At 42.0% G+C, this 27,877-nt stretch overlaps 1 protein-coding gene across 1 annotated transcript in view; it reads left to right on the top strand.

Annotated features, from left to right (window-relative positions):
* Nucleotides 1-16,220: 16,220 nt before the first annotated feature.
* Nucleotides 16,221-27,877, top strand: part of LOC132816210 (cilia- and flagella-associated protein 69-like) — a 122,298-nt gene continuing 110,641 nt past the window's right edge. The window contains exons 1-2 of the mRNA XM_060825704.1: nucleotides 16,221-16,289; nucleotides 21,732-21,788. Coding sequence (XP_060681687.1) covers nucleotides 16,221-16,289; nucleotides 21,732-21,788 — 126 coding nt within the window. The remainder of the gene's footprint in view (nucleotides 16,290-21,731; nucleotides 21,789-27,877) is intronic.

The raw sequence follows: 27,877 nt of genomic DNA, 5'->3' as shown, positions 1-27,877 counted from the left end.
GTGTGGTCAGGGTCTGGCGATGGAGGAGGCTTCATAGTCCTGAACTATGAAAACAACCACCCCAACACACACAAACGCAGTTGCATCAGGACATTATTCAAAAGGGCCACAACATACTGCAGCACACCTGAACTACAAAAAGAGGAAGAAGAGCACCTATACAAAGTATTCACCAAGAACGGATACCCGCGCAATTTCAACAGATGCCTTAAGGAAAGACAACGGAATGAGGACATGCCACAACCCAAAGGACTGGCCACACCCCCATACATCAGGAGCATTTCTGAACTGACAGCCAGACTGCTGCGGCCACTAGGACTCATAACAGCACACAAACCAACAGCCACTCTCAGACAACAACTCACCAGGACAAAGGACCCGATACCCAGCATGAGCAAAACTAACCTAGTGTACAAAATCCCATGCAAGGACTGCACAAAACACTACATAGGACAAACAGGAAGACAGCTAACAACCCGCATCCATGAACACCAACTAGCCACGAAACGACACGACCAGCTATCCCTAGTAGCCGTACACTCAGCTGACAAACAACACGAATTCGATTGGGACAACATCACTATTACAGGGCAGGCCAAACAGAGAACAGCCAGGGAATTCCTAGAGGCATGGCACTCATCCACAAATTCTATCAACAGACAAATCGACCTAGACCCTATATACCGACCACTGCAGCGGACAGCAACTGACAACCGGAAGCGGCAGATTCAAACCAGTATAAATGCTGGAGGAATCAGCACAGAAGCACTTCACAGGAGGCTCCCAAGCACTGAAGATGTCCCCCAGAAAGGGGACGAAACGTTTGCAACAAAAACTCCCAGCTCGGCGAACAGAACCACAACAACTTCTGTTTTTATTTCAGATCTCCAGCATCTTTGTTTCATTATATATATGTCTTTGATATAGGAAAGCCATCATTGACTTTCCACTAGCAAAGACTGTGAATGATGTCCAGAAATTTCTGGGAGTTGTCAACCAAGTAGACATTGCAACCTTGACCCCATTTGCAGAACTTTAAAAGGATCTTTCCTGATGAAGGGCTTTTACCCAAAACATCAATTTTCCTGCTCCTCGGATGTCTGCCTGAGCTGCTGTGCTTTTTCAGCACCACTCTAATCTAGACTCTGGTTTCCAGCATCTGCAGTCATTGTTTTTACCTAACAAAAGTACTAAGCAAGAACAAAAGTTAACATCTTCAGATCTGTTGGCACACTGTATTCCCTGATTTCCCATGGCAGTGACCATAGGTACGCCTTTATTCGGCTTAGGCACAGCAGTCATGCATATCCAGAATAAAGGTAGAGCCAGTCTGTACCAAGAAGATTAACTGAAAGAGAACAACATCATACTGTACAGGGATAGAGAAGGAGGCTCTGGCAGTAACACAAGGAGGTAAATAAAACTTAGACTACCTGACAGGATTGAATTTTCAGTGAGACAGTTGACAATCCCATGGTCACACTATCAGACTCCAAAGTGTCAGTCAAGTGCTATTACAGATCCAAACTTTCAGTATCACACTGATACATTATGACTATATGACAGTGTTTGTACTAGCTGACATGTTCTCCACAGTTACAGTGGATCAGGTTGAAGCAGAAGACTTTGTCTTTATTTCATAAGTCATAATAACTTCTTTACTCAAAGAATCACTACAGTGTGGAAGCAGGCCACTCAGCCTGTATGGTCCCTCCAAAGAGCACCCCACCCAGACCCACCTGCCATATCCAATCCCTGTAACCCTGCAATTCCTACTATACCTATGGGTAATTTAGCATGGCCAATCCACCTAACCTGCACATGTTTGAACTGTGGGAGAAAGCCTGTGCACCCACAGGAAGCCACGCAGACACAGGGCGAATGTGCAAACTCCATACAGACCTAAGGGTAGAATCAAACCCAGCTCCCATGCATCATGAGGTAGCAGTGCTAACCACTGAGCCACCATGCTGTCTTTCTGAGAAGAAGTTACAATAAATAAACAAAGTACAAAAGGCACTTTGCTCAGATTAGGAAATTCTGCCAAGAAGATTAGTCGAATTCTAGTCTAAATGATCAACTCTTACAAAAGTATCATAAACAAAGGAAGACAGTGACACGAGTTGATGATTTTCTAGTCTTTAATCACAGCTTGTAAAATTGGACGCTATGTGGAAAGAAGTTCATTGTAGAATCCATGGAGGTGGCTTGGTAATAACCATGTCTGGAATGCATGCACAATAGACTGTAAAATGGCCATAGTAAATACAGAGTAAGGGGGTGGGTCTGAGTTGGATATTCTTCAGAAGGTCACTGTGGACTTGATGGACCAAATGGCCTGCTTCCACACTATAGGCATTCTGTGAAATAATGGTGCACATTTTGTGAATAAATCCTTTAAGAGGTCCATGACAAAAGCTGGAATGAACCACATCACTTATTTTCCTTGCCATCTACAGGCCAATGGAGAAGTCAAAATAGGAGTAAAAAGCATGTTATTGACTAAGAATAGTGATTAAGTTCAGATTCACTGGATTAAGGGACAACCCCCTCAGGAAATGGATACTTACTGGACAGAAGACTAAGACCACACACCCATTAACTGCAGCAAACTCTCAAACCAAATATTACATTGCAAGACCATGGAGGTGTAAGGACAATGAGGATGACCAAAATACAAAAAATAGGAACAGTTATAACTTCAGGCATAAATAAATACTTTATCAGCTTGGAACCAGGCCAGAAAGTAAAATTAAGAGATAGGAAGTCAGAATGCATAGTCCACAAACAGGCAAAGCAATGACTCATAGTCATAGAGACTTCGAGATGTACAACACGGAAACAGATCCTTTGGTCTAACTTGTCTGTGCCAACCAGATATCCCAACCAAATCTAGTCGCACCTGTCAGTACCCGGCCCATATCCCTCCAAACCCTTCCTATTCATATACCCATCCAAATGCCTCTTAAATGTTGCAATCGTACCAGTCTCTACCACTTTCTCTGTCAGCTCATTCCATACACGTACCACCCTCTGTGTGAAAACGTTGCCCCTTAGGTCTCTTTTATATATTTCCCCTCTCACCCTAAACCCATGCCCTCTAGTCCTGAACTCCCTGACCCCAGGGAAAAGACTTTGTCTATTTATCCTATCCATGCTCCTCATGATTTTATAAACCTCTATAAGGACGCTCCTCAGCCTCCAATACTCCAGGGAAAACAGCCCCAGCCTATTCAACCTCTCCCTGTAGCTCAAATCCTCCAACCCAGGCAATATCCTTGTAAATCTTTTCTGAACCCTTTCAAGTTTCACAACATCTTTCCAATAGGAAGGAGACCAGAATTGCATGCAATATTCCAACAGTAGCCTAACCAATATCCTGTACAGCCGCAACATAACCTCCCAACTCCTGTACTCAATACTCTGACCAATAAAGGAAAGCATACCAAACACCTTCTTTACTATCCTATCTCCCTGCAACTCCACTTTCAAGAAGCTATGAACCTGCACTCCAAGGTCTCTTTGTTCAGCAACACTCCCTAGGACATCACCATTAAGTGTAGAAGTCCTGCTAAGATTTGCTTTCCCAAAATGCAGCACCTCGCATTTATCTAAGTTAAACTCCACCTGCCACTTCTCAGCCCATTGGCCCATATGATCAAGATCCCGTTGTCATCTGAGGTAACCTTCTTCACTGTCCACTACACCTCCAATTTTGGCGTAATCTGCAAACTTATTAACTATATCTCATGCTCACATACAAATTATTGCATTTTGATACTGCCATATAATCTGTTTTTAACTATTGATCAGGATGTTATGGATAACCCACTGCCCTTCTTTGAAATAATGCCATAGATACTTTGACATCCAGCCAAGTGTGCAAATGGGTTTCAGTCTAATGTCTCATCCAAACCAAATACACAGCACTGACAGTGGTGTTCCCTTACTCTTTCTTTTCAATCCCTCAGGAGAAAAGATGACCTGTTTTCACTCCAGGGGATTGGGTTCTATGCTGGTTGAATAGTCCAATCCTGGAGCTTCAGACTCTGCCCCAGGTATTGTTTGAGGCAGGAAGGTGGGACACTCTGGATTCTGTGTATTCCTTCTGCTCACGCTTGGCCACCACTTGCTCCACTCAGTGATGCACAAAGTGGTTGGTGTCTTTGGGGATGCTTTCTTCTCTATTTTGTGCATTCTAACACAGGCAAACCAATGTCTCAATGGGAATGTTGCATTTGTTTAGGAAGACTTTCAGGTGTCCTTGTGGCATCTCCTCTGCTCTCCAAGTGATCACTTGCTATTGCAGAACTCAGAGTCGAGCACTTGATTAAGGAGTTTTGTGTCGGGCAGGCAGCCAATGTGGACCACCATCAAAGCTGGGTGTGCCTGACATCGATACTAGAGATACTGGCCTGGGAGAGGAGTCTAACATTGGTACGCTGATCTGTGAGTGGATTTGCAGGATTTTTCAAAGATGGTGTTGGTAATAACTCTCCAGGGTTTTCTGCTGTCTGCTGTACACGGAGCACATTTTTTGATGCAAACAGGAGAGTGGGCACTAGGGGGTGATCTGTACACCATGAGCTAGGTGATGGATTTGACATCTTGGACTTTGAACACTATTCCTCATGCATGCGGAGGCTGCACTGGCACATTGGCGTCAGTGTTGGATTTCATCATCAATGTCACACTGAGAGGAGGCTCCTGACGAATGGGAAATCATTGACATTGTACAAGGGATCCCTGTTGATTTTGATGGTTGATGTTGTGTTGTAGGAGCAACTGGGTAGAAAACCTTTGTTTATCGACGTTTAGCCTAAGGCCTATTCTTCCATATGACATGAGGAATGTGTTGATGATGGGGTTTATAGCTCAACCTCAGATGGTGCACCCAGGCTGTGTGCTACAGCTCAAAGACAGAAGTTTGAATGGTCTTGGTTCAGGCCCGCAAGGGTTAAAGGTTGAACAGTATCCTGCTCCCTCTGTAGGTTAGCTCCATTCTAGTGGAAAACTTTGTGGAGATGAGTGGAATGTTGTAACAATGAAGATGGAGAAAAGCGTTCAAGTGATGATGTCAATCTGCTTTACCCCAGTTTACACTCATATTGAGTCTGTGGTGGATCCCATGGTGAGGATCACACCTTGCATATCATCGTGAAGCAGATAGAGTGTGGTGATAAATTTCTACGGCAGCTGAATTTGAGGAGGATGTTGTCCCTCACAGGCGGCAGAGTTGTGAGATTGAGGAAGGCCATGTACAGAGATTGGTGCTGTTTCCTGTACTTGGATTTGTCACACACTGAAAATCATGACCAGTGTCTCTTGATGGGTGGAAGCTACATTATGACTGTGGATGGAGCTCTTCAGGCACTGGGAAGAGGCAGTTGAGGAGGATTAACATGATGACCTTTCCCATGGTGGCAGTGAGGAAATTCCTCTGTTATTTCTCCAGTTGGATCTGTCACTTTTCTTGAAGATAATCACAGTTATGGCTTCTCTGAAATCTCTCAGCATTCTCTTTTCCTTCCAGTAAAAGGCAATGGGATTGTGGATTAGTGTCAAGAGTACCAGTCCACCATACTATAATCCTTCAGGAAGAATTCTATCTGTGCAGGAGGCCTTGTTGTTTTTCAGCTGATGGATGGGTTTTTTTAATTTCACGGTGGGTTGGAGGTTCACTAAGATGGTGACGTTTGGTATGTTGCAGGGTGGTGTCACATTGAAGGAGCACAGGACTGTAGATGTTTGTCCTCAAATCCTGGAATGGCACATTTTTACTTGAGCCTGAACAGCCACCAAGTGTGTACACTAGCATACTGACCTTCTCATTGCTCAGCTTCATTGTGAGGATAGATCCAGTGCTATACCTTGTAAATCCTCAGTGCCAATTCAGTCATGCCTCTTCTTGATTGGAATCTGCACAAAGCTTTTCGACAATTCAGGTGACCTGGACCTTGCCAAAAACTGGACTGTCCTTCTGTGAGTGTGGATTTTTTCATCTGATATGCTACCTGCTTCTGGCACTTGGCCCCCATTTGTGTAGATCATGAAGTTCAACTTCATGCACATTTCAGAAATTATATTGTCAGGTAGCTTCCCTTGCCATTTCACTTCAGCAGCTGGATTTCTTCAAACTGCTATTTTGGCTCACTGCTTAAAAATAATTAATTTCTCACCTTTAAGAAAAGCAAGTTTCCTTCACAGAACTTAAAAAAAGCAAAAACCTATTTCACTCTTTATGATCCAAGTTCAGAGGAGAGAGAGAGGCATTGAAATCAGTGGCAATGAGAAGTTGCTCATTGGAATGCTTGGGGGAGGGAAAATAGAGGAGGTATCTTTCTGACAAATTCAGGATGGCATTCTAGTAGAAAATGGATTTTAATGGAGATTGATAGGAGTACAGCAGGATGAAGTGTTCAATGGAAGAGAAATATTCAAAGTGTAATGACAATAAGGACCATATTGGTGTCATACTTAGTAGAATGGCATGGTAGCTCAGTGGTAAGCACTGCTGTCTCACAGTGCCAGGATCCTGGGTTTGGTTCCACCCTCAGGGGTGACTGGAGTTTGCACAATCCCCCTGTGTCAGTGTGGGCTTCCTCCAGGAGCTCTGGTTTCCTCCCACAGTGCAAAGATGTGCCGGTTAGGTGGATTGGCTATGCTAAATTGCACATAATCTCAAGGGATGTGCAGGCCCGGTGGATTAACCATGGGAAATGCAGGGTTAGCGATAGGGTAGAGCAGTGGATCTGGATGGTTGGTGTGGACTTGATGGGCCTAATGGCCTGCTTCCATGCTGCAGGAATGTCATGTTAACTATTGTCAGCAGTGGGAAGTTCAACCAGGCACAAGGTGTTGCTACGTCTGAACCAAATTTCACTCAAAGCAAAGCTATGAATGTAATCATCATAAGATTCGGGCTGACAAGAGCTTTACTTTTGGTAAAAACAAAATGTTCTGGAGTAACTGTGGTATTTGATTCAGAGTTCAAGGAGGTAGTGTTGTTTGTGGTCCATGAATTAGCAAGGTGGTTACTGAGGTTAGCTTCCAAAGTTATGTCCAGGAAGTGTATTTAAATGTGGGGTAGTTGTGGTTGTTTTTTTGTGAAATGGCAGCAAAAATGCCAAAAATAGAGAAAGTGAAGACAGACAAGGGACAACTATCGGTTTACCATATAAGGATAAAAATTTGGGGAAGTGGCAGAAGAATAAGAAAACAGAGTGGTGATTAATTATGACAGGCAGGAAATAGGTGAGTCAACGGAAAAGAGGATGATATAACTGAGTAACAGGAAGCAAGGAACAGAATGAGACTATGGATGCAGTAAAACAAAGGAAAGTAGAAGTAATAACTTATGGCTGGAGGGGCAGCCAAAATACACACACAGATGAACAAAGATTGAATTCAGGTTATAAATTCAGATAGACTCATCATTGTTTAAAATTAGAGATCACGGACGGATTAAAAAATTCAAAGTTAACATCTGACATCTGGTTTTAAGATTAAATAAAATTGTAGACAGTGTGAAATTAGCTTGCTATGTCCACAACCAATACCTAGATTCATGAGTGAATGAATGTCAACATGAGTGAGTAGCTGAGCAACAGAACGAAAGGAAAGTGAATGGGCATTATCAGTGTGCATTTTGCTTCATTCAGATCAATACAAATATATGAGAAAATGCGACTTCTGTTATTATTCTTTTTACCCATTTGATCGCAACAAACTCTGATCATCAGATATAGATTTAATTGACAGCATTCTCTCAAGGTTGAGAGAGGCTTATACAGGCCAGTGATTGCTAGACACCTCTCCCTCTCGTGGTCAAAGTAACATTGCCACTGGCATTAGCCACTTGAATTGTCAGGGTTGCAGCCGGCAATAAAGGCTAAAACTATATCTTCGAGTTATACATACAATCTCCAGTATTGCAGTAGCTAAGTTATCATGCTGATTTGTCTGACAGAGCTGTAGTGTGTGAAAAAAACTGACAGTAGAAATACATAAGCTGGATCCTGCACAGAATGAATATTCCTAAAACTAAAGGCACATGAAACATATTAGTAACAATGTTTGATTTAATCAGTGAGAACCAGATTAATTAAAGGCCAAATATCATGTGATTAATTTGCAATTAACAGTAGATGCTGAATGGGATTTGGGGGTTTAGAGTTTACAATAGAATGAAGCTTAAAGCTGTCAGCTTTATTAAGCTAATTTATTAAATTAGATTTTTGCCAGATAATATGGGAGAGTGCCTAGAGTATTGAGTATAATAAAGTAATATTAATCTACCAAACTGTACCAAAATACTGGGAGATGCAGGTCACGTGATTGGAAGAAAATCGGTAGTGTCATAATCACAGTGCCTTTCGTTACTTAGAGAGAAACAATCAAGTCACTGTTTTAATGTTTTTGATAATCAACCAAGTAGATCAATTGTGCACTGTTCTATTAGCCCTTTGGCATAAATGTTGCAAACAAAATGCTGCAATCCATTATTAAATAAGCTTTACTGTCAAAATTGGCCTTCCTCCAATATAGAACTTTAACTTTTAGATCCTATCCATCCTTTCACATCACTATTTTTAAACTAGTAGAATTATGGTCGCTGGCCCCAAAGTGCTCCCCCACTGATACCTCAGCCACTTGCCTTGCCTTATTTCACGAGAGTAAGTCAGGTTTTGCACCTTCTCTAATAGGTACATCCACATACTGAATCAGAAAATTTTCTTGTACACGCTTAACAAATTCCTTTACATTTTAACACTATGGCAGTCCCAGTCTATGTTTAGAAAGTTAAAATTCCCTACCATTACCACCTTTTTATTCATACAGATAACTGAGATCTCCTTGTTTTGAATTTGTTTCTCAATTTCCTGTTGACTTGGGGGGTCCATAGTACAATCTCAGTAAGGTAATCATCTCTTTCTTATTTCTCAATACCACCCAATTAACTTCCCTGGACATATTCCCAGAAATATCCTCCCTAAATACACCTGTAATGTTATTCCTTATTTAAAAACCCCATTCCCCCTCCTCTCTTGCCCCTTTCTATCATTCCTATAGCAATTGTATCCTAGAATATTAAACTGCCAGTTCTGTCCATCCCTCAGCCATGTCTCTGTAATTACTTTGATATCCCAGTCCCATTTACCCAAACCTTGAGTTCATCTGCCTTCCCTGTTAATCCTCTTGCATTGAAATAATACAGGCCAGTAAATAAATGCAGTTTAATTTACCCTGTTCTCTGCTTTACCTGCCATGACTCGAACTGAGGTATTTGTATCATCGATAGTCACAGGTGAGGTGCCGGAGACTGGAGGTTGGCTAATGTGGTGCTGCTGTTTAAGAAAGATGTTAAGGACAAGCCAGGGAACTATAGACCAGTGAGCCTGATGTCAGTGGTGGGCAAGTTGTTGAAGACAATCCTGAGGGACGGGAAGTACATGTATTTGGAAAGGCAAGGACTGATTAGGGATAGTAAACATGGCTTTATGCATGGGAAATCATGTCTCACAAACTTGTTTGAGTTTTTTGAAGAAGTAACAAAGAGGATTGATTAGGGCAGAGAGGTAGATGTGATCTATATGGACTTCAATAAGGCATTCAACAAGGTTCCCCATGGGAGACTGGTGAGCAAGGTTAGATCTTATGGAATACAGGGAGAACTAGCCATTTGGATACAGAACTGGCTCAAAGGTAGAAGACGGAGGGTGGTGGAGGGTTGTTTTTCAGACTGGAGGCCTGTGACCAGTGGAGTGCCACAAGGATCGGTGCTGGGTCCACTACTTTTCATCATTTATATAAGTGATTTGGAGGTGAGCATAAAAGGTATAGTTAGTAAGATTGCTGATGTCACAAAAATTCGAGGTGCAGTGGACAGCGAAGAAGGTTACCTCACATTACAACTTGATCTTGATCAGTTTTCACTGGAGTTTCGGAGGCTGAGGGGTGACCTTATCGAGGTTTACAAACTTATGAGGGGTATGGATAGGATAAATAGGCAAAGTCTTTTCCCTGGGGTCAGGAGTCCAGAACTAGAAGACAGAGGTTTAGGGTGAGAGGGGAAAGATAAAAAAGAGACCTAAGGGGCAACTTTTTCACACAGAGGGTGGGACATGTATGGAATGAGCTGCCAGAGGAAGTGGTGGAGGCTGGTACAATTGCAACATTTAAAAGGCATTTGGATGTTATATGAATAGGAAGGATTTGGAGGGATATGGGTCGGGTGCTGGCTGGTGGGATTAGATTAGGTTTGGATATCTGGTTGGCTTGGACAAGTTGGCCCGTAGGGTCTGTTTCCATATTGTACATCTCTATGATGTTTGACTTGTTCCTTTTCCCAACTGTACCAGTCTCAGACTGATCTCTTTCCTCACTATCTCCCTGGGTCCCACACCCCCCACCTTACTAGCTTTAATCCTCCCGAGCAGCTCTAGCAAATCTCCCTACCAGTATATTAGTCCCCTTCCAATTCAGGTGCAATCCATCCTTCTTATTAGATTAGACTTACAGTGTGGAAACAGGCCCTTCGGCCCAACAAGTCCACACCGACCCGCCGAAGCGCAACCCACCCACACCCCTACATTTACCCCTTACCTAACACTATGGGCAATTTAGCTTGGCCAATTCACCACTTCTACACCAGAACAGATTCCAATGATCCAAAAATGTAAACCCTTCTCCCCTGCACCAATTCCTCAGTCACACAATTATCTGCTCTATCCTCATACTCCTACCCTCACGGGTTCTTTGCACCAGAAGTAATCCAGATATTACTACCCTTGAGGAAATCCTTTTAACTTCCAACCTAACTTCTTATATTCTACCTTCAGAACATCCAATGTGTACAACTACATCCTGCTGGTCCCACACCCCTTTGAGAATGTTCTGCACTCACTCCGAGATATCTTTGATCCTGGCACCAGGGAAGTAACACACTATTCTGATTTCTTGCTTTTGTCGTGGAGAAAATGTAAAATCACCAGGAAATGCAGAGTTCTTCAAGAAGTAGGTCTTTTATCTGCAACCAAAAAACCGTGACACTGAGAAAGCAGATTCTCGAATGCCCACGAGCCTCAGGGTCGGTGGATTTTTATATCTTTTTTATCATGTTTCTGTTAGCTTATCAGCATGTCCAACTATATTAATCAAAGTACCTCACTCTAGCTTCACAATAAATCAATGATGTTAGTTCCTATTATCTCTTTAGTTGTGCATTCCACTTAATGTTATTCTAATGTCACGGTTAGATATTTATTGCTAACTCTTTGCAACAATGGTCTTTCATCCCAAACCCTACTTAATATTTTCCTAATGTCATAATTAGATATTTATTATCACTTCTGCTACAGTGATCTTCCATTCTAAACTAACCTGTCATGATAGATATTTAGCTCTTCCATCTATTACAATAATCTCCTGTCTCAAGCTGATTCTACTAACTATTAATTAGCTATTTTAATATCATGTCCCAAATATCTATGGTCCCAAACCTGTTATAATAACACTTAACAGGAAAACTCTACTTACTGTTATCTCATCTCGCCACAGTGATCTTTCAGCCTTAACCTTACCCTGTTAATTGGTGTAAGAGCATTCCACTATTCTTATCTCATCTTGACTGCCGCAGACCACAGATTGCCAGTGGTCTTCATGATTTAACCCTTCCCATGCTTTCATGCTCTTTATTTTCCATACTTTCAGCCACAGAAATGTCTGTCTGTGCCTCTGTTGCAAGAGTCCCCTATCACCATCGATTGCTTGGAACCTGATGTACCCCTCGTTACATTACAGCCAGTCACAGTACCAGAAACTTGGCTGTTTGTGCTACATTCCCCTGAGAGTCTATCACCCCTTACATTTTCCAAAATAGTAAACTTGTTTGAGATGGTGATAGCCACAGGAGACTCATGTACTATCTGCCTTCCTTTCCTACTTTTCCTGGCGGTAAGCCATCTACGTGACTGTATCTGTGGTTTTTCTCTCTTCGTATAACTGCCATCCATCACACGTCCTAGCTCCTGTATATTCCTCATTGCCTCCAACTGCTGCTCCAACTGATCCATGCAATCTGATAGAATTCTCCACCAAATACACTTACTGCAGACATAATCATAATAACATGGAAATTCTTCCTCATCTCCCACATCCGAAGGGAAGAGCACATTACTCTAATAAAGGTTATCTTTGCACCTTAACAATCTACAGAAAATAGATCTTACTGCTCTAAAAACACTGCTTCAAGCAAACTTAGTACCTATGTTTTATATTTTTAAATTTTAATCAAGAGACATTTCTCAATAAAACATATAACCAAAAAGAACCCACTCTATTCACTATTTAAGAAAGAAACCAAATGTTACACGTAAGAACCATGCACTTATCTGTTCCTGTGCTGTGAGCTCTCCCACACAGTATCCTCCAAGGTCAGCTATGAATTTTGCTGTTTATCAATTTTTAAAAAACTTTTGAGACATTCTCCATTTGGCAAGCTGTAACTAGTGGAGTGCCACAAGCATTAGTGCTGAAGTCTCAGATTTTTAAAAATTCTTTCATGAGATGTGGATATTATTGGATAGACCAGCATTTATGTGTATTCCCTAATGTTCCATGAGAAAGTGGTAGTGAGCTGCCCTCAGGAGTCACTGGAGCCCATCTGATATAAGTATACCCACAGTACTATTAGAAAGGAAGTTCCAAGATTTTGACCAGCTCCAGTGAAAGTACAATATAATTCCATGCCAGGAGCTCATGGATGGTGGTGTTCGGATGCAACAGGTGTCCTTCTTCTGGATGTTAGAGTTTGCGATAGAGTTTGTGTGTTTGGAAGGTGCTATTGAATGAACCTTTGTGAGTTGTTGCAGTGCATCATTGTGCATAGGTGGTGGAGAGAGTGATTTTTAAGGCAATGGTTAAGGTGCCAGTCAAGATGGCTTTTTTTTTGAGTATTGTTGGAGTTGCACCTGTAATGGTAATCACAGAATGACCTGCTCCTATAGCAACTGCATTTATATGGCAAGTCTAGTTCAGCTTCTGATCAATGGTAAATCCTAGGATGGTGGTATGCAAGGGAACTGAGGAGTCCAGTGACATGATCAGATTGTCAAGGGAGGAACTGGGGAGAGGGTTCATTATGTGCATTTGTCCAGGAGTTCAACCATGACTTTTCTGTCTGACAATTCTTAGGTATTTTCCAGATAAATAAGGTGGAATTTCCAACTCAGAGTTGGACACCTTTTTGGTAGATATCAGGGAGCAGATGGATCACTTGAAGTAAATTGTTCAGACTTCCGAGGCATTGTGAAGTGTGCCTTTGGTTGTACATCCAGTCACCCAACTGTCCAGAGTTTGGAAGATTTAAGCCATAAGCTACAAGTATGTTTAATGACTAGTTTTATGTTGTATACACTTGGAAATTTGATGGTGTTTAGTGAGTGGCGAATCAGACTGAGAGCTAGTTATCCCTGGCAATCAGATGAAGTGAATCATTTATAATTCTTTAATAATCACTTTATAATGTCTCCACAAAGTTGTAGAAAAAAGAGAAAAAACAAGTTTCTATTTTAAAGTGGGTCAAGCACCACTGCCATTATGAAATGGTCTGAATCTTCTCTATGTGTTAATCCATATAACATAGACAATGAATGCTAGCATTATTAGATGGAACATGGGAGTTGTGAACGGGAGTAGGAAATTCAGCCCTTCAAACCTCCTCTGCCATTTAACACAAACAATGCTGATTTTATCCTGATCTCAACTCCACTTTCCTGCCTGCTCCCCATTGCCCTTTCTCCTGCTTTTCATCAGAAACATATCTATTTCTTGCTTGAATTGATTGATTGATTCTGCCTCCACTGCACTTTAGGACAGTGTGTCCCATTGATTCCCAACCCTCTGAGAGAAGTAGTTTCTCCTCATCTCAGTTTTGAATCCACCTCCTCTCACTCTATATGTATGCTATCTTGTTCGAGACTGTCCCACAAAGAGGAACATGTGTTCAACAACCACCATATCAACCCCCTTTAGCATTTTATACACCTCAATCAGATCCTCCTCATTCTTCTGATCTCCATCTAGTACAAGCCCAAGTTATTTAACCGCTCCTTGTACGACAGCCCTTTCATCCCTGGAATCAACCTTGTGAACCTCCTCTAAACTGTCTCTAACGCCACCACGTCCTTTCTCAAGTCAGTTAAAAATCACACAACACCTGGTTATAGTCCAACAGGTTCAATTGGAAGCACTAGCTTTCGGAGCGCTGCTCCTTCATCAGGTTCAACCACCTGATGAAGGAGCAGCATTTGTTACCCATCCCTTAATTACCAGAGGATAATTAAGAGTCAACCACATTGCTGTTTGTCTGGTGTCACATGTGGCCCAGACCAGGTGAAAACAAAATTCTTCCTTAATAGACAGTAGTGTTTCAACCTGGTTTTAAGTCAATCAATTGACATTGGCTACATGGTCACCATCAGGCTAACTTTTAATTCCAGATTTTACAGAATTCAGATTTCATTATCTGACATGGTGGGATTTAAATTTACACTCCAGAATATTAGTCTTGGGTTCTGGATTACTAGTCTTCTGATAATACTGTTGCAAATGACTTCCCCTGCAATAATACATGTGATCCGTGTCCTTTGTGATGGTTTCTGAGCTGTGGAAGTTCGTGGAAAGTCAGCCACATTGTGCCAGTGATGGTGGGAGTAGAAATTTATGTGGTGTAAGGGTTGCCAGTTAGAATACTTTGGCCTGATTACTGCCAAGTTTGTTGAGTGCGGTCACACCTGCACCTAACCAGGCAAAAGGAGATTTGACTACTCTTCCTGAGCAACATGCTTCAGAATATTCAGCCTCTGATCTATTTTTTTTTTTATTGATTTTGTGGGAATTGGGCATTGCTGGCTGGCCAGCATTTATTTCCCTAGTTGCCATTGAGGAGGTGGTGTTGAGATACCTTTTTGAACCACAGCAGTACACCTGCTATGGGTTGACCCACAATGCCATTAGGGTGCGAATTCCAGAATTTTGATCCAGCGACAGTGAAGGAAGTTCAATTTATTTCCAGATCAGGATGGTGAGTGGCTTGGAGGGGAACTTGAAGGTGAGCGTGTTCCAATATATCTGCCGCTCTTGTCCTTCTATATGGAAGTGGCTGTAGGTTTGGAAGGTGCTGTCTGAGGGTGTTTGGTGAATTTCTGCAGTACATCATGTAGATAGTACACACTGCTGCAACTGAGCATCCATGGTGGAGAGAGTGGATGCTTGTGGATGTGGTACCGATCAAGCTTGTTCTGCTTTGTCCTGGATAGTGTGAATCTTCTTGAGTGTTGCTGTGGCTGCATTCATACAGGCAAGTGGGAAGTATTCCATCGCACTCCTGGCTTGTGCTTTATAGATGGTGGACAGGCTTTGGTGAGTCAGGTGGTGAGTTACTCCTCACAGTATGCTAGACTCTGAACTGCTCTGGTAGTTAGCCTTTATGTGGTTGATTGTTTTTCTTTTCAATAGCCAGTTGTGGGATGGTATATAATCAATAGCATTGAATAGAAATTAGACATTCACGTGTTGAAATGGTCACTTTCTGCTTCAATGTGTTATGACTTATTAGTATCTAAAACCAAAAATGTTGACCAGACTGCAAACTGTTTTTAAGGAATTATGCCACTGGGCACAACCTGGGTATTTCTGATTATGATGAAGATTAATATCCAATTTGAAACATTAACTCTGTTTCACATTCCATCGATACCGTTAGACCTGCTGAGTTTCCCCAGTATTTCTGTGTTTGTTGCAGATTTCCAGAATCTGCAGTATTTTACTTTTGAGTGCTTTATGAATTCCGACTTCTTGAACGGTGTTTTAAAATCATCTGTGAGCGTATGTGTATATGTGTTCGGTCCATTGCAAAAGTTTACTCTGAATGTCTCCAGCTGTAGCCATGGAAATGTAGGTTGTTGTAGTGGAGTCGAGGTGGTGGGGTGTGAATCGCAGCGCCACCCCGCGGTAGGGCTGCGGGAGTGGGCCACCTCGGCCGCCGTACTGTCGTTCCGGCAGTGGGGTTTCCTTCCCTAGCAACGTGGCATCAACGATTCCATGGCAACGGCGAGAGCAGCCGCCAGCAAACAAACAGTGAGAGAGGGCGAGCAAAACAACTCTCCGGCCTCTTCATCCCGCGGCCTCGGCTCAGCGGCCTGTCCAGCGGCATCGGGATGAGTGTGAAGAGGAGCATCCCGGTGGTGAGGCACATCATCAGGGACAGCGACCTGGCAACCAGACAGGTAAAAACAAACCTGCAGAAAATAACAACAACCCACTCATGTCCCTGTCTCTTCATCACACACACCCACCCCTGTTAACATATACAGCCAACCACACATTATATATATATAAAAAACACATATATATGTAGCTATACAGAGACATATATGTGCACACATACACACATACAGACATGCACACACATTACACATACATTTTTATTCATTTGCCGGTTGAGGACTTCGCTGGCTGGGCCAGCATTTATTGCCCATCACAGTGGGCAGATAAGAGTCAACCACATTGCTGTGGGTCTGGAGTCACATGTAGGCCAGAGCAAGTAAGAATGACAATTTCCTTTCTTAAAGGACATTAGTGATCCAGATGAGTTTTCCAACAATCAACAGTGGTTTCATGATCATCATAGACTCTTCATTCCAGATATTTATTGAATTCAAATTCCACCATCTGCAGTGGTGGGATTCGAACCAAGGTCTCCAGAATATTACCTATATGTTACACACATGTTACACACAGACATATATACACACATGTAGACATACACACACATTACACATATATGCACAGACACATGTTACATGCATATGTATACACATACAGACATACACACACATTACACATATAAGCACAATGACATATTACACACATACATTTGCATAGATATATATTCACACATACATATGGGAATGGATCTGGCAGACATGACTAAACTGTAGATGATTCCCAGGTTGCCCCTCTCTTGTGCAGTCCATCCATTCTCATTTATCAAACCCCTCCCTAAACAATAAGTGTGTCGGATTCCTGGGAAACAGTTAAACTTGTCGAGCTGCACAACATCTTCAGTACCATAGCAAACGGAGCGCACCATAGAGATGCCTGGTCATGGCCAGACAGGTCTATCCGCCCAAGGTTAGGTTTCCTGTTTGCAGTCCCAAATGCTCTTCATCAGATCCACCGACATTAAGCATTATTCTTCTGACCACTATCTCCTGCTGGCCAACTGTCATCTTCAGGACAAGTAGCAGACGTCAAGAGAACGTGGAAGCTGAATGTGAAACTGTTGACCCCAGAAAATGTTGAAGAACTCAAAAGCGATTTCACAGGTTGGAGAACTGTGAAGCCCCTCTTTGAATCTCCAGTCGACTCATGGAAAACAGTCAAGGGGAACATCACAAGGTTCTTTATCCTCAAAGGTGTTCAGAAGGTGATAGAAAGATGGGAAAATTTTCCAAACTCCAGAAAAGCATGCTGAACTTACTTCTGCTGCAGATTATGGGGATCAATGTCACAGAGGATCTCTGGGAGGTGAACAGCCAGCATGCCTCACTCTTTGCCTTGGAGGACTCCAAGATAATCTTTTGGTCTAGGGTCTGCGTTGTGGAGCAGGATGAATTGTACTCACGTTTATTCTTCCAGAAGGTGCACAAAGGCGAGCTCTGTGCCCAACAGCCTGAAGGAAGAAGATGACTCAGTAATATCATCTCAATCTGACATCCTGAGGATCAGCAAATCCTTTTATGCTAGACTGAATAGCACGAAGCCCAAGGATGTGCACCTCCCATCATTTCTGTCCTCTGTCATGGAGGTCACAGACGGCAGTATGCGGGAGAGGTTGGACAGCCGTTATCTCTGAATGAACTGACCAAGGCTCTCAAGTCCTTAGAAAATAATAATACTCCTGGAAGTCCTCAGCATACCGGCTGAGTTGTATTCAGCTCTGTGGACTTTATTGGCCAGGACCTGCTAGAGGTGTATGACAGTACAGGTAGATTGGTATAATGTGTGTTTTTAGCAGCACAATTGGGCTGTAATGTCGCTGAAGAATTAGGGAACTGTATTTTGGAGAATGCGTACCTCTGTTGGCAATAGCGTAATTCCAGCAGGGATTGGTTTGCGCACCTCGTTCTGCCCATATGTCGATGTGTGCGCTGAAATCTCCACACCTTGCACATGTGCCAGAGTTCTTGCCATTCTGCACATGCTCTGATGTCCACCCATGTGTGACATTAGTGCCAGATGTCGTCCAATTCTGCACTTGTGCCAAAGTCTCTGTGCTGTTCTGTTCCTGCGCAACGTGAGTTCTCGTCTTCATGCCATTCTGCACATGCTGATAGAGTAGCTTTCTGTGAGAGGTACTGTATTGAGCACAGCTTTTTAAACTTTTTTTTAATGTATTGTGTTAAATTTATTTTTGTTTTGTAAATGAATATGATTTCAATCTTCATTCAGGCTGTTCTCCTTTTGTGTTATACGTTTGGGTGATTTTAGAGCGATCGTGCGTGATGTCTTTTACTGGTCTGCCCCTAACCCACTTTTCCCATAGGCTCCATTATTTTATTAAGTGATTTTCTACTAAGTGAGGTTTTTCTGGAATGCAGCTATGGCATTATAGGAGAACTACCTGTATGCTTCTGGCAGGTAGCATTGTGAAACCATGAGGAAAAGAATCATCACACTCATCTACAAATAAGGGGGAGAGGGAGGAAATTAGAAATTGACAACCAATTTCACTGCTGAATGCAGATTGCAAAATCCTGTCAAAAGTCATCACCAACTGGGTCAGGTCTACCCTGGGGGTCAGTGATCCACCCTGACCAAACTTGTTCTGCACCAGACATGATGATCTCTGAGAGCCTCAAGGATACAATTTCATATGTTCTGAACAGGGGGGTGGATACCTGTCTCATCAGTCTGGACGAGGAGAAGGCTTCTAACAGGGTATCACACATCTACATGAGAGACATGTTCTGCAAAGTGGGCTTTGGGGAGGGAATCTGCAATTGGGTCTGACTGATCTACACCAACATGGATCGTGCAAGATCAATCAACAAGTTGGAATCAGAGAGCTTTCCAATCAAATCCAGAGTCAGGTAGGGCTGCCCACTCTCTCCTGTCTTGTTTGTGTGTTGTGTAGAGCCTTTTGCTGAGTCCATCAGGAAGGATGTGAGTCTGAACGGGGTGATTATTCTAGGCAGCATAGGCCAGCAGGTTAAAGCTTCCCTGTATATGGATGTCACTGTTTTCTGTTTGGATCCCCTGTCAGTGCACAGACTCTTGAGCATCTCTAACCAGTTTGAACTGGCCTTGAGCACCAAGATTAACCAAGGCAAGAGGAAGGGCCAACAGGTCCTTTATCCCGTTCACCATCAGGACAGACTATCTGAAGGTGCTGGGAATATGGTTCAGAGGGGCTGGGATGTGTGCAAAAACTTGAGAGGAACACATTGCCAAGGTAAGGCAGAGACTGGTCTACTGAGAGCACCATTCCCTTTCCATTGTGGGTAAAAACCTGGTCATCAGGTTTCAGCTACTGGTGTCAGGTACTTTCTCTGTTGTATGCAATGCAGACCTGGCCCATTCCCTGAACCAGCACCATTGCAGTAACCTGAGCCGTATGATAGGATTACATGTAGTGCAACATGAACCCAGGATCACAGTTGAGGCTGTCTTCATGGATACAGAAATTGGCTACCCGTTTCTGCTCGATGACTCTGTTGTTGTGTATCTTGAATGCTGCTGTGGAGGATGCTTACTCAAAATCTGGAGACTAAATGTCCTTGACTGCTTGTGATTTCAAATGAACCTTTTGGCATATAACCTAGTATCATGTGACTTCGGACCTTATGTTATTGAATGGTACAGCAGATCTGATGAGCTGAATGGCCTATTAGAATCATAGAAACCCTACAATATGGAAACACGCCATTCGACCCATCGAAAACCAATCCACCTAGACCCAGACCTCCACCCTGTATCCGTAACCCACACTTACCTTGGCTAATTCACCTAGTCTGCACACCTTGGACATTACAGAGCAATTTAGCATGGCCAGCCCATTCAACCTGCGCATCTTTGGCCTGCTTCTGCCCTTATGTCTTGTAGTCTTATCCTGTAGACAATAAATATTGCAACCTCAGTAATCACTGTGGTCGAATGATAAGTATGCTGACATAGTATATCACTAGATGTTGTCACATTCCGTAAATGCTATTGTGTCCATTTAGAGAAGTGTCAAACTTTCTATTACACTCCTTATATGTACCTGGTGGGTGTGGAAAGGTTTTGATAGGTCAGGAAGTCATAGAAATCTTAAACTGTGCCCTGCCTTTGTCAGTGCTGAGTCAATATGATGGTGCAGTTAATCATTTGGCTAGTGGTAACCCTCTGGATGTTGAAGTTGGGAATCTTGGTGACAGCCATGTTGTTGAATATCAAGCCAGGCATCGCATAGTGTGAATGTTATTTGCAAATTATCATCTGAAGTCTGGTAGTTGTCCACTTGTCCTACTGTAAGCTGGAATATGTTGCTTAATTACTGAAGGTCTGAAAATGTGTTGCTGAAAAAGTGCAGCAGGTCAGACAGCATCCAGGGAACAGGAGATTCGATGTTTCTCCTATTCCCTGGATGCTGCCTGACCTGCTGCGCTTTTTCAGCAACACATTTTCAGCTCTGATCTCCAGCATCTGTAGACCTCACTTTCTCCCCTAATTACTGAAGGTATTGTGAATGTAATTGGACAGTTTGGAATTGCCAATAAACAGCAAAATCCATCATTTTGAAAAGGCTGTTAATTAAAGATGGTTAGACAAAGGATGTTTCACTAAATAACTACATCAAAATTGAGGTTTGTAATGACTGGTGTGCACCAGCCACAACCATCTTCCTTTGTGTTTAGTTTGACTCTGGCCGTGGAAAGAACTTCCCTTTGAACCACATTGATCTTGCTGTGGTCAAGCTCTTTAATTTCTTAGTCAGCATCTGCTGGGCAACTGCATCCATTAAGGTTCCTATCATTGTCAATATTCTGTGGCAGTGTGGAGATGTTGACCTTTTCTCCAGATGCCTTCAAATGCCAAATTGTTCCCCAGCCATTCCCAGCATGTCTCAAAAGATAGAGATATTTCTGTCCTTTGCATTCATGCCTGGATGAGGACTATGGGCTTTGTGTGAAATAATTGCACATAAGTCTGCAACAAATAATAAACTGTGATAAACAATGAAGTAATAAAGAATAAAGCCTTTGATAAGGTTTCACATAGGAGACTAATGAGTAAAGTCCGCTTGCCAATTGGATACAAAATTGGCATAATAGCAGGAGATAGAGTGGTGGTGGAGGTCTGTGACCAGCAGTGTTCCACTCGGAATATGAAATTTAGTTTAACATCATAGGGCTACTTATTCTCTTAATTATTTTCAAAGTATTTCAATTATATTGAGCACTCTCTATATGGGAGAAAGGTTGCAATCTAATATTCATATTTAGATAACTATGAAGAAACATTTATTTGATTTTTATTTTTAGTTTGTGATACCATTTGTATTCCTTTCTTGAACTATATGCTTATTATATGCATGTTATTAATCCCGCCGGAAAGAATGTTTGAAGATAATGCATAAATCACAATATAATTCTAGTTTATTTTCTTTTATTCTTATTTTCAAGAATATAAGGCCTGTGGATTTGAATCGAGTTGTTAATCTAATAGAAGATCGATTCTCAGTAAGTAGATTCCAGTGAGTCCCAAACAATTTCTACCGTATGTTATTTGGTTTGCATCCAAAACTCTAAAATATTATTAAGGCTTTTATTTACTCTTCCAAGGATGCCTGCCTTGAAGAAGTTTTCCTCCTCTCTCTCCAAGAATCTCAGGGAGTCCCTCTCCCACTGACTCTATGCTACTTTCTCCCCACTCTCACCCTTCTCTCACTTATCTCTCTACCCTTCAGGCTCTCTGCTTGTATTCCTGATGAAGGGCTTTTGCCCGAAACGTCGATTTTACTGCTCCTCGGATGCTGCATGAACTGCTGTTCTTTTCCAGCACCACTCTAATCTAGACTTTTATTTACTCATCACTACTGCTTACTTTTTTAAAAGCACCTGGATTTAATCACCATTTTAAATTGTTACGACACGGGGTAAACCCCTCTGCTAATTTAAAACCAGCAACACAGAAAAGATTTATCCCATGCAGTAATCTGTGAAAATTTGAGAGGTCAATAACTATTTAAAGTAAAAACTAACAACTTTATTTCTTAAAGTATAACAGAGAATAATTAACTAACAACTATTTACAACTCCTTCCTCTAACCTATCTTTTACTTTTCCCTCTACAGTACTGTTCCGATAAAAATCCAAATTAAGACTTACAAAACAAAACTTCTTATCTCGAAACCAGGCAGTTTTTGGTCCTTTTCTGTAGATCTTTCTTCCTTTCTTCTTCTTGGGGACTCTGCTTCAAAGGTTACTGATCGATAAAGGTATCTTTAAGAGAGCTATTTTTCAGGCTGTCTTTAGATGCTGGTAGCTTGGCAGTTCTCCTCTCAACTGTCCAATCTTGCCCGGTCTTATACCACGAAAGCATTGGATTGTGTCATGGGCTTTTAAGTTTGTCAATATACTTGTCATAGAGTCAAAGAGATGTACAGCATGGAAACAGACCCTTCGGCCAACCAGATATCCCAACCTAATCTAGTCCCATTTGCCAGGACTCAGCCCATATCCCTGCAAACCCCTCCTATTCATATACCCATCCAAATGCCTCTTAAATGTTGCAATTGTACTAGCCTCCACCACTTCCTCTGTCAGCTAATTCCATACGCATACCACCCTCTGTGTGAAAAAGTGGCCCCTTAGGTCTCTTTTATATATTTCCCCTCTCACCCTAAACCCAAGCCCTCTGGTCCTGGATCCCCCCACCCCAGGGAAAAGGCTTTGTCTATTATCCTATCCATGCCCCTCATAATTTTGTAAACCTCTATAAGGTCACCCCTCAGCCTCCAACACTCCAGGGAAAACAGCCCCAGCCTGTTCAGCCTCACCCTCTAGCTCAAATCATCCAACTGTGGCAACATTCTTGTAAATCTTTTCTGAACCCTTTCAAGTTTCACAATATCTTTCCGATAGGAAGGAGACCAGAATTGCATGCAATATTCCAACAGTGGCCTAATCAATGTCCTGTACAGCCGCAACATCCCAACTCCTGTTCTCCATACTCTGACCAATAAAGGAAAGCATACCAAATTCTTTCTTTACTATCCTATCTACCTGCGACTCCACTTTCAAGGAGCTATGAACCTGCACTCCAAGGTCTCTTTGCTCAGCAACCCTCCCTAGGACCCTACCATTGAGTGTATAAGTCCTGCTAAGATTTGCTTTCCCAAAATGCAGCACCTCGCATTTATCTGATTTAAACTCTATCTGCCACGTCTCGGCCCATTGGTCCATCTGATCGAGATCTTATTGTAATCTGAGGTAACCCTCTTCGCTGTCCACTACACTGCCAATTTTGGTGTCATCTGCAAACTTACTAACTATACCTCTTATGCTCGCATCCAAATCATTTATGTAAATGACGAAAAGTAGAGGACCCAATGCCAATCCTTGTAGCACTCCACTGGTCACAGGCTTCCAGTCTAAAAAACAACCCTCCACCACCACCCTCTGTCTTCTAACTTTGAACCAGTTCTGCAGCCAAATGGCTTGTTCTTCCTGTATTTCATGAAATCTAACCTTGCTAACCAGTCTCCCATGGGGAATCTTATTGAATGCTTTACTGAAGTCCATATGGATCACATCTACCGCTCTGCCCTCATCAATCCTCTTTGTTACTTCTTCAAAAAACGCAATCAAGTTTGTGAGACATGACTTCCCACGTACAAAGCCATGTTGACTATCCCTAATCAGTCCTTGCCTTTCCAAATACATGTACATCCTGTCCCTCAGGATTCCCTCCAAAAACTTGCCCACCATAGACGTCAGGCTCACTGGTCTATAGTTCCCTGGCTTGTCCTTACTATCCTTTTTAAAGAGTGGCACTACGTTAGCCAACCTCCAGTCTTCTGGCACCTCACCTGTGACTATCTGTGATACAAATATCTCAGCAAGAGGCCCAGCAATCACTTCTCTAGCTTCCCACAGAGTTCTAAGGAACTTATCCACCTTTATGCATTTCAAAACATCCAGCACTTCCTCTTCTGTAATATAGACAATTTTCAAGATGTCACCATCTATTTCTGAAATTCTATATCTTCCATATCCTTTTTCACAGTAAATATTGATGCAAGATACTCGTTTAGTATCTCCCCTATTTTTTGCGGCTTCGCACAACAGCCGCCTTGTTGAGCTTTGAGGGGTCCTATTCTCTCCCTCGTTTTCCTTTTGTCCTTAATGCATTTGTAAAAATCCTTAGGATTCTCCTTAATTCTATTTGCCAAAGCCTTTTTGCCCTCCTGATGTTCCTCTTAAGTATACTTCTACTGCCTTTATACTCTTCTAAGGATTCACTTGATCTATCCTGTCTATACCTTACATATGCTTCTTTCTTTTTCTTAATCAAACCCTCAATTTCTGTAGTCATCCAGCATTCCCTATACCTACCAGCCTTTCCTTTCACCCGAACAGGAAAATACTTTCTCTGGATTCTCGTTATCTCAATTCTGAAGGCTCTCCATTTTCCAGCCATTCCTTTACCTGCAAACATCCACCCCCAATCAGCTTTTGAACGTTCTTGCCTAATGCCATCAAAATTGGCCTTGCTCCAGTTTAGAACTTCAACTTTTAGATCTGGTCTATCCTTTTCCAAAACTATTTTAAATCTAGTAGAATTATGGTCGCTGGCCCCAAAGTGCTCCCCCACGGACACCTCAGTCACCTGCCCTGCCTTACTTCCCAAGAGTAGTTCAAGTTTTGCACCTTCTCTAGTAGGGACAACCACATACTGAATCAGAAAATTTTCTTGTACACACTTAACAAATTCCTCTCCACCCAAACCATTTACACCATGGCAGTCCCAGTCTATGTTTGGAAAGTTAAAATCCCCTACCATAACCATCCTATTATTCTTACAGATAGCTGAGATCTCCTTACACTACTAAATTCAAACTTGATTATAATTTGGTATTTTTGGGGTATAATTTAAACTGATTAGCAAAATTCGAATTTGTTTTTGTCTCATAGCAACTCAGCAGTGCTATCTGTTCTGAACCAAATGTTACATTGTAAATTCTCTAGCACTTAGTGTTTGCCAAGTCCTTCACTATCCTAAAGGTACAGTATACTTCTACACATTCATAATGAAATGGCCTTTTTTTGTCTTTAATGTCTGATAAATTTGAATTCCTGATCTTCACTGAACCTACTTGTGTTAACAGACACACATACACATGCACTGACTGGATGTTTACTTTATATTTCTGGACTCACTGTGGCATAGATTGTAGAATCCCTTCAGTGTGGAAGCAGGCTACTCAGCCTTTCAAGTCCATTCCAACCCTCCAAGAAACATCCAACACAGACCCACCTCCCCTACCCTATAACCTGTATTTCCCATGGCTTGCTTTTATTGGTCAGTGCATTGAGTATAGGAGTTGAAAGGTCATGTTGCGGCTATATGGGACACTGGCTCAGCCACTTTTGGAACACTACATGCAATTCTGGTTTCCCTGCTATACAAAGGATGTTGTGAAACTTGAAAAGGTTCAGAAAAGATTTACGAGGATGTCTCCAGGATTGGAGGATTTGAGCTATAGGGAGAGGCTGAACAGAATGGCGCTATTTTCCCTGGAGCATCAGAAGCTGTGGGCTGATATTATAGAGGTTTATAAAATCATGAAAGGCATGGATAGGATAAATAGGCAAGGTCTTTTCCCTGGGGTGGGGGCGTCCAGAACGAGAGGGAATAGGTTTAGTGTGAGATGGGAAAGATATAAAAGGAACCTAAGGGGCAACTTTTTCAGAGACTGGTGCGAGTATGGAATGAGCTGCCAGAGGAAGTGCTTGAGAATGGTACAATTCCAACACTTAAAAGACATCAGGGTGGGTATATGAAAAGGAAGGGTTTAGAGGGATATGGACCAAATGCTGGCAAATGGAATTAGATTAATTTAGAATATCTGGTTGGCATGGATGAGTTGGACCGAAAGGTTTGATTCTGTGCTGTACATTTCTGTGACTCTATAATCCACCTAGCCTGCACATCTCTGGATACTACAGGCAATTTAGCATGGCCAATTACCAAATCTGCAATGTTTGGATTGTGGGAGGGACCCAGACCACCCAGAGGAAACCCACGCAGACACAGGGAGAATGTGCAGACACCACACAGACACCTGAGGGTGGAAATCAACCTGGGTCCGTAGTGCTGTGAGGCAGTAGTGCTAATCCCTGAGCCAAAATGCCCCCCCAACCCCCAACCTCCCCCACACCGACTCCTGTCATTAGGCAACAGCATAGTTTTTTCTCTACTTTTTTAAGTACACTAAACCACCAAACCACCATCTCTTCAAGGGTTGCAAAACCTCATTAAAAATGCATGTGTATAAATAGGACCTCTTGATACCTCAGCACCAAGCTCACAAAAACATCTAAAAATGAAAGGAAAACCATGTCTCCATTTGGTACACAAAAAAATACAAACTATAGATGAAACTTAAAGCCATACCTTGGTTCTAACAAAATAAAAGTGAACAACCTCCAATTCCATCTGCCTCATAATTCCCCACTCACCTAATCTTTATATTTTCCAACCTCTTTGTGTCTTTCTCGCAATTTACATTCATGCTTAACTTTTATTTGCAATCTATGTCTCCCTATCTAAGTCTTTGATGTAAATTGTAAATAGCTGAGGCCCCAGCACTGACCTTTGCAACATGCCACTTGTCAGACCTCCCAATTTGAAAATACTTTATTTGCCTTTTCTTCGAAAACATTAATCAATCTTCCAGTAATTATATATCAATAACAGCTTGGTGGATTTTTAACTTGTGTGGCATTTTAATTTGTTTCATTGATGGGATGTGGATGTCATTAGCTGGCCTAGCATTTACTGCCCATTCCTAATTTCCCAGAGAGCAGTTAAGACTCAACCACATTGCTGTATATCTGAGTTAAATGTAAGCCAGATTTCCTTCCCTAAAGGACATTAATGAAGCTCATGGGTTTTTATAATAATTGATAGTGATTAGTTGCATAGTCATTAGATTAACTTTTTATTCCCGATTTGAATTCAGATTTTACCATCTACAATGGCAGGATTGAACCCATACCCCAGAATGTTATCTGAGTTTCTGGATTACCAATCCAGTGGCATTACCACTACACTTCCATCTCTGTCTCCCAAATGCCATTTGAAAATCCAAATATGCAACTTCAACTGTTTATCTACCTCAGAAATTACACCCACAAAAAATTAATAAGTATCAATCGATTCCAGCAATTTCCAGGATGATTGATGTCAGGGTAATTGGCCTGTTCCTTGATTTTTTTCATTATCCTTTCCTGAATAGCTGTGTTACCATTTGCTAACTTCCAGTCAGCAGAGATCTTTAAGAATCTGGGGGGTTTTGAAAAGTCATAGCCAACATTACAATCCCCATAGAGACCAATTATTTAATTGGTTTATAGTAAATTATTATTGATTAAACACTGTTTTCTTTTTGTAGGCAACATTCAGAGCGGAACATTCCTTCTTTATACTTCATAACTATCACATTCCCATTGTATATTATTCCTTACAATGAACAGTTGACAATTGCTCCCAGTTACTGTATATACTCGAATAATAGTCAATTTTTTTTAAGGTTATGAGGTTG

The sequence above is a fragment of the Hemiscyllium ocellatum genome, chromosome 5, assembly GCF_020745735.1.
Source record: "Hemiscyllium ocellatum isolate sHemOce1 chromosome 5, sHemOce1.pat.X.cur, whole genome shotgun sequence".
Classification (NCBI taxonomy): Eukaryota; Metazoa; Chordata; class Chondrichthyes; order Orectolobiformes; family Hemiscylliidae; genus Hemiscyllium; species Hemiscyllium ocellatum.
This window is presented reverse-complemented; position numbering and strand designations above follow the sequence as displayed.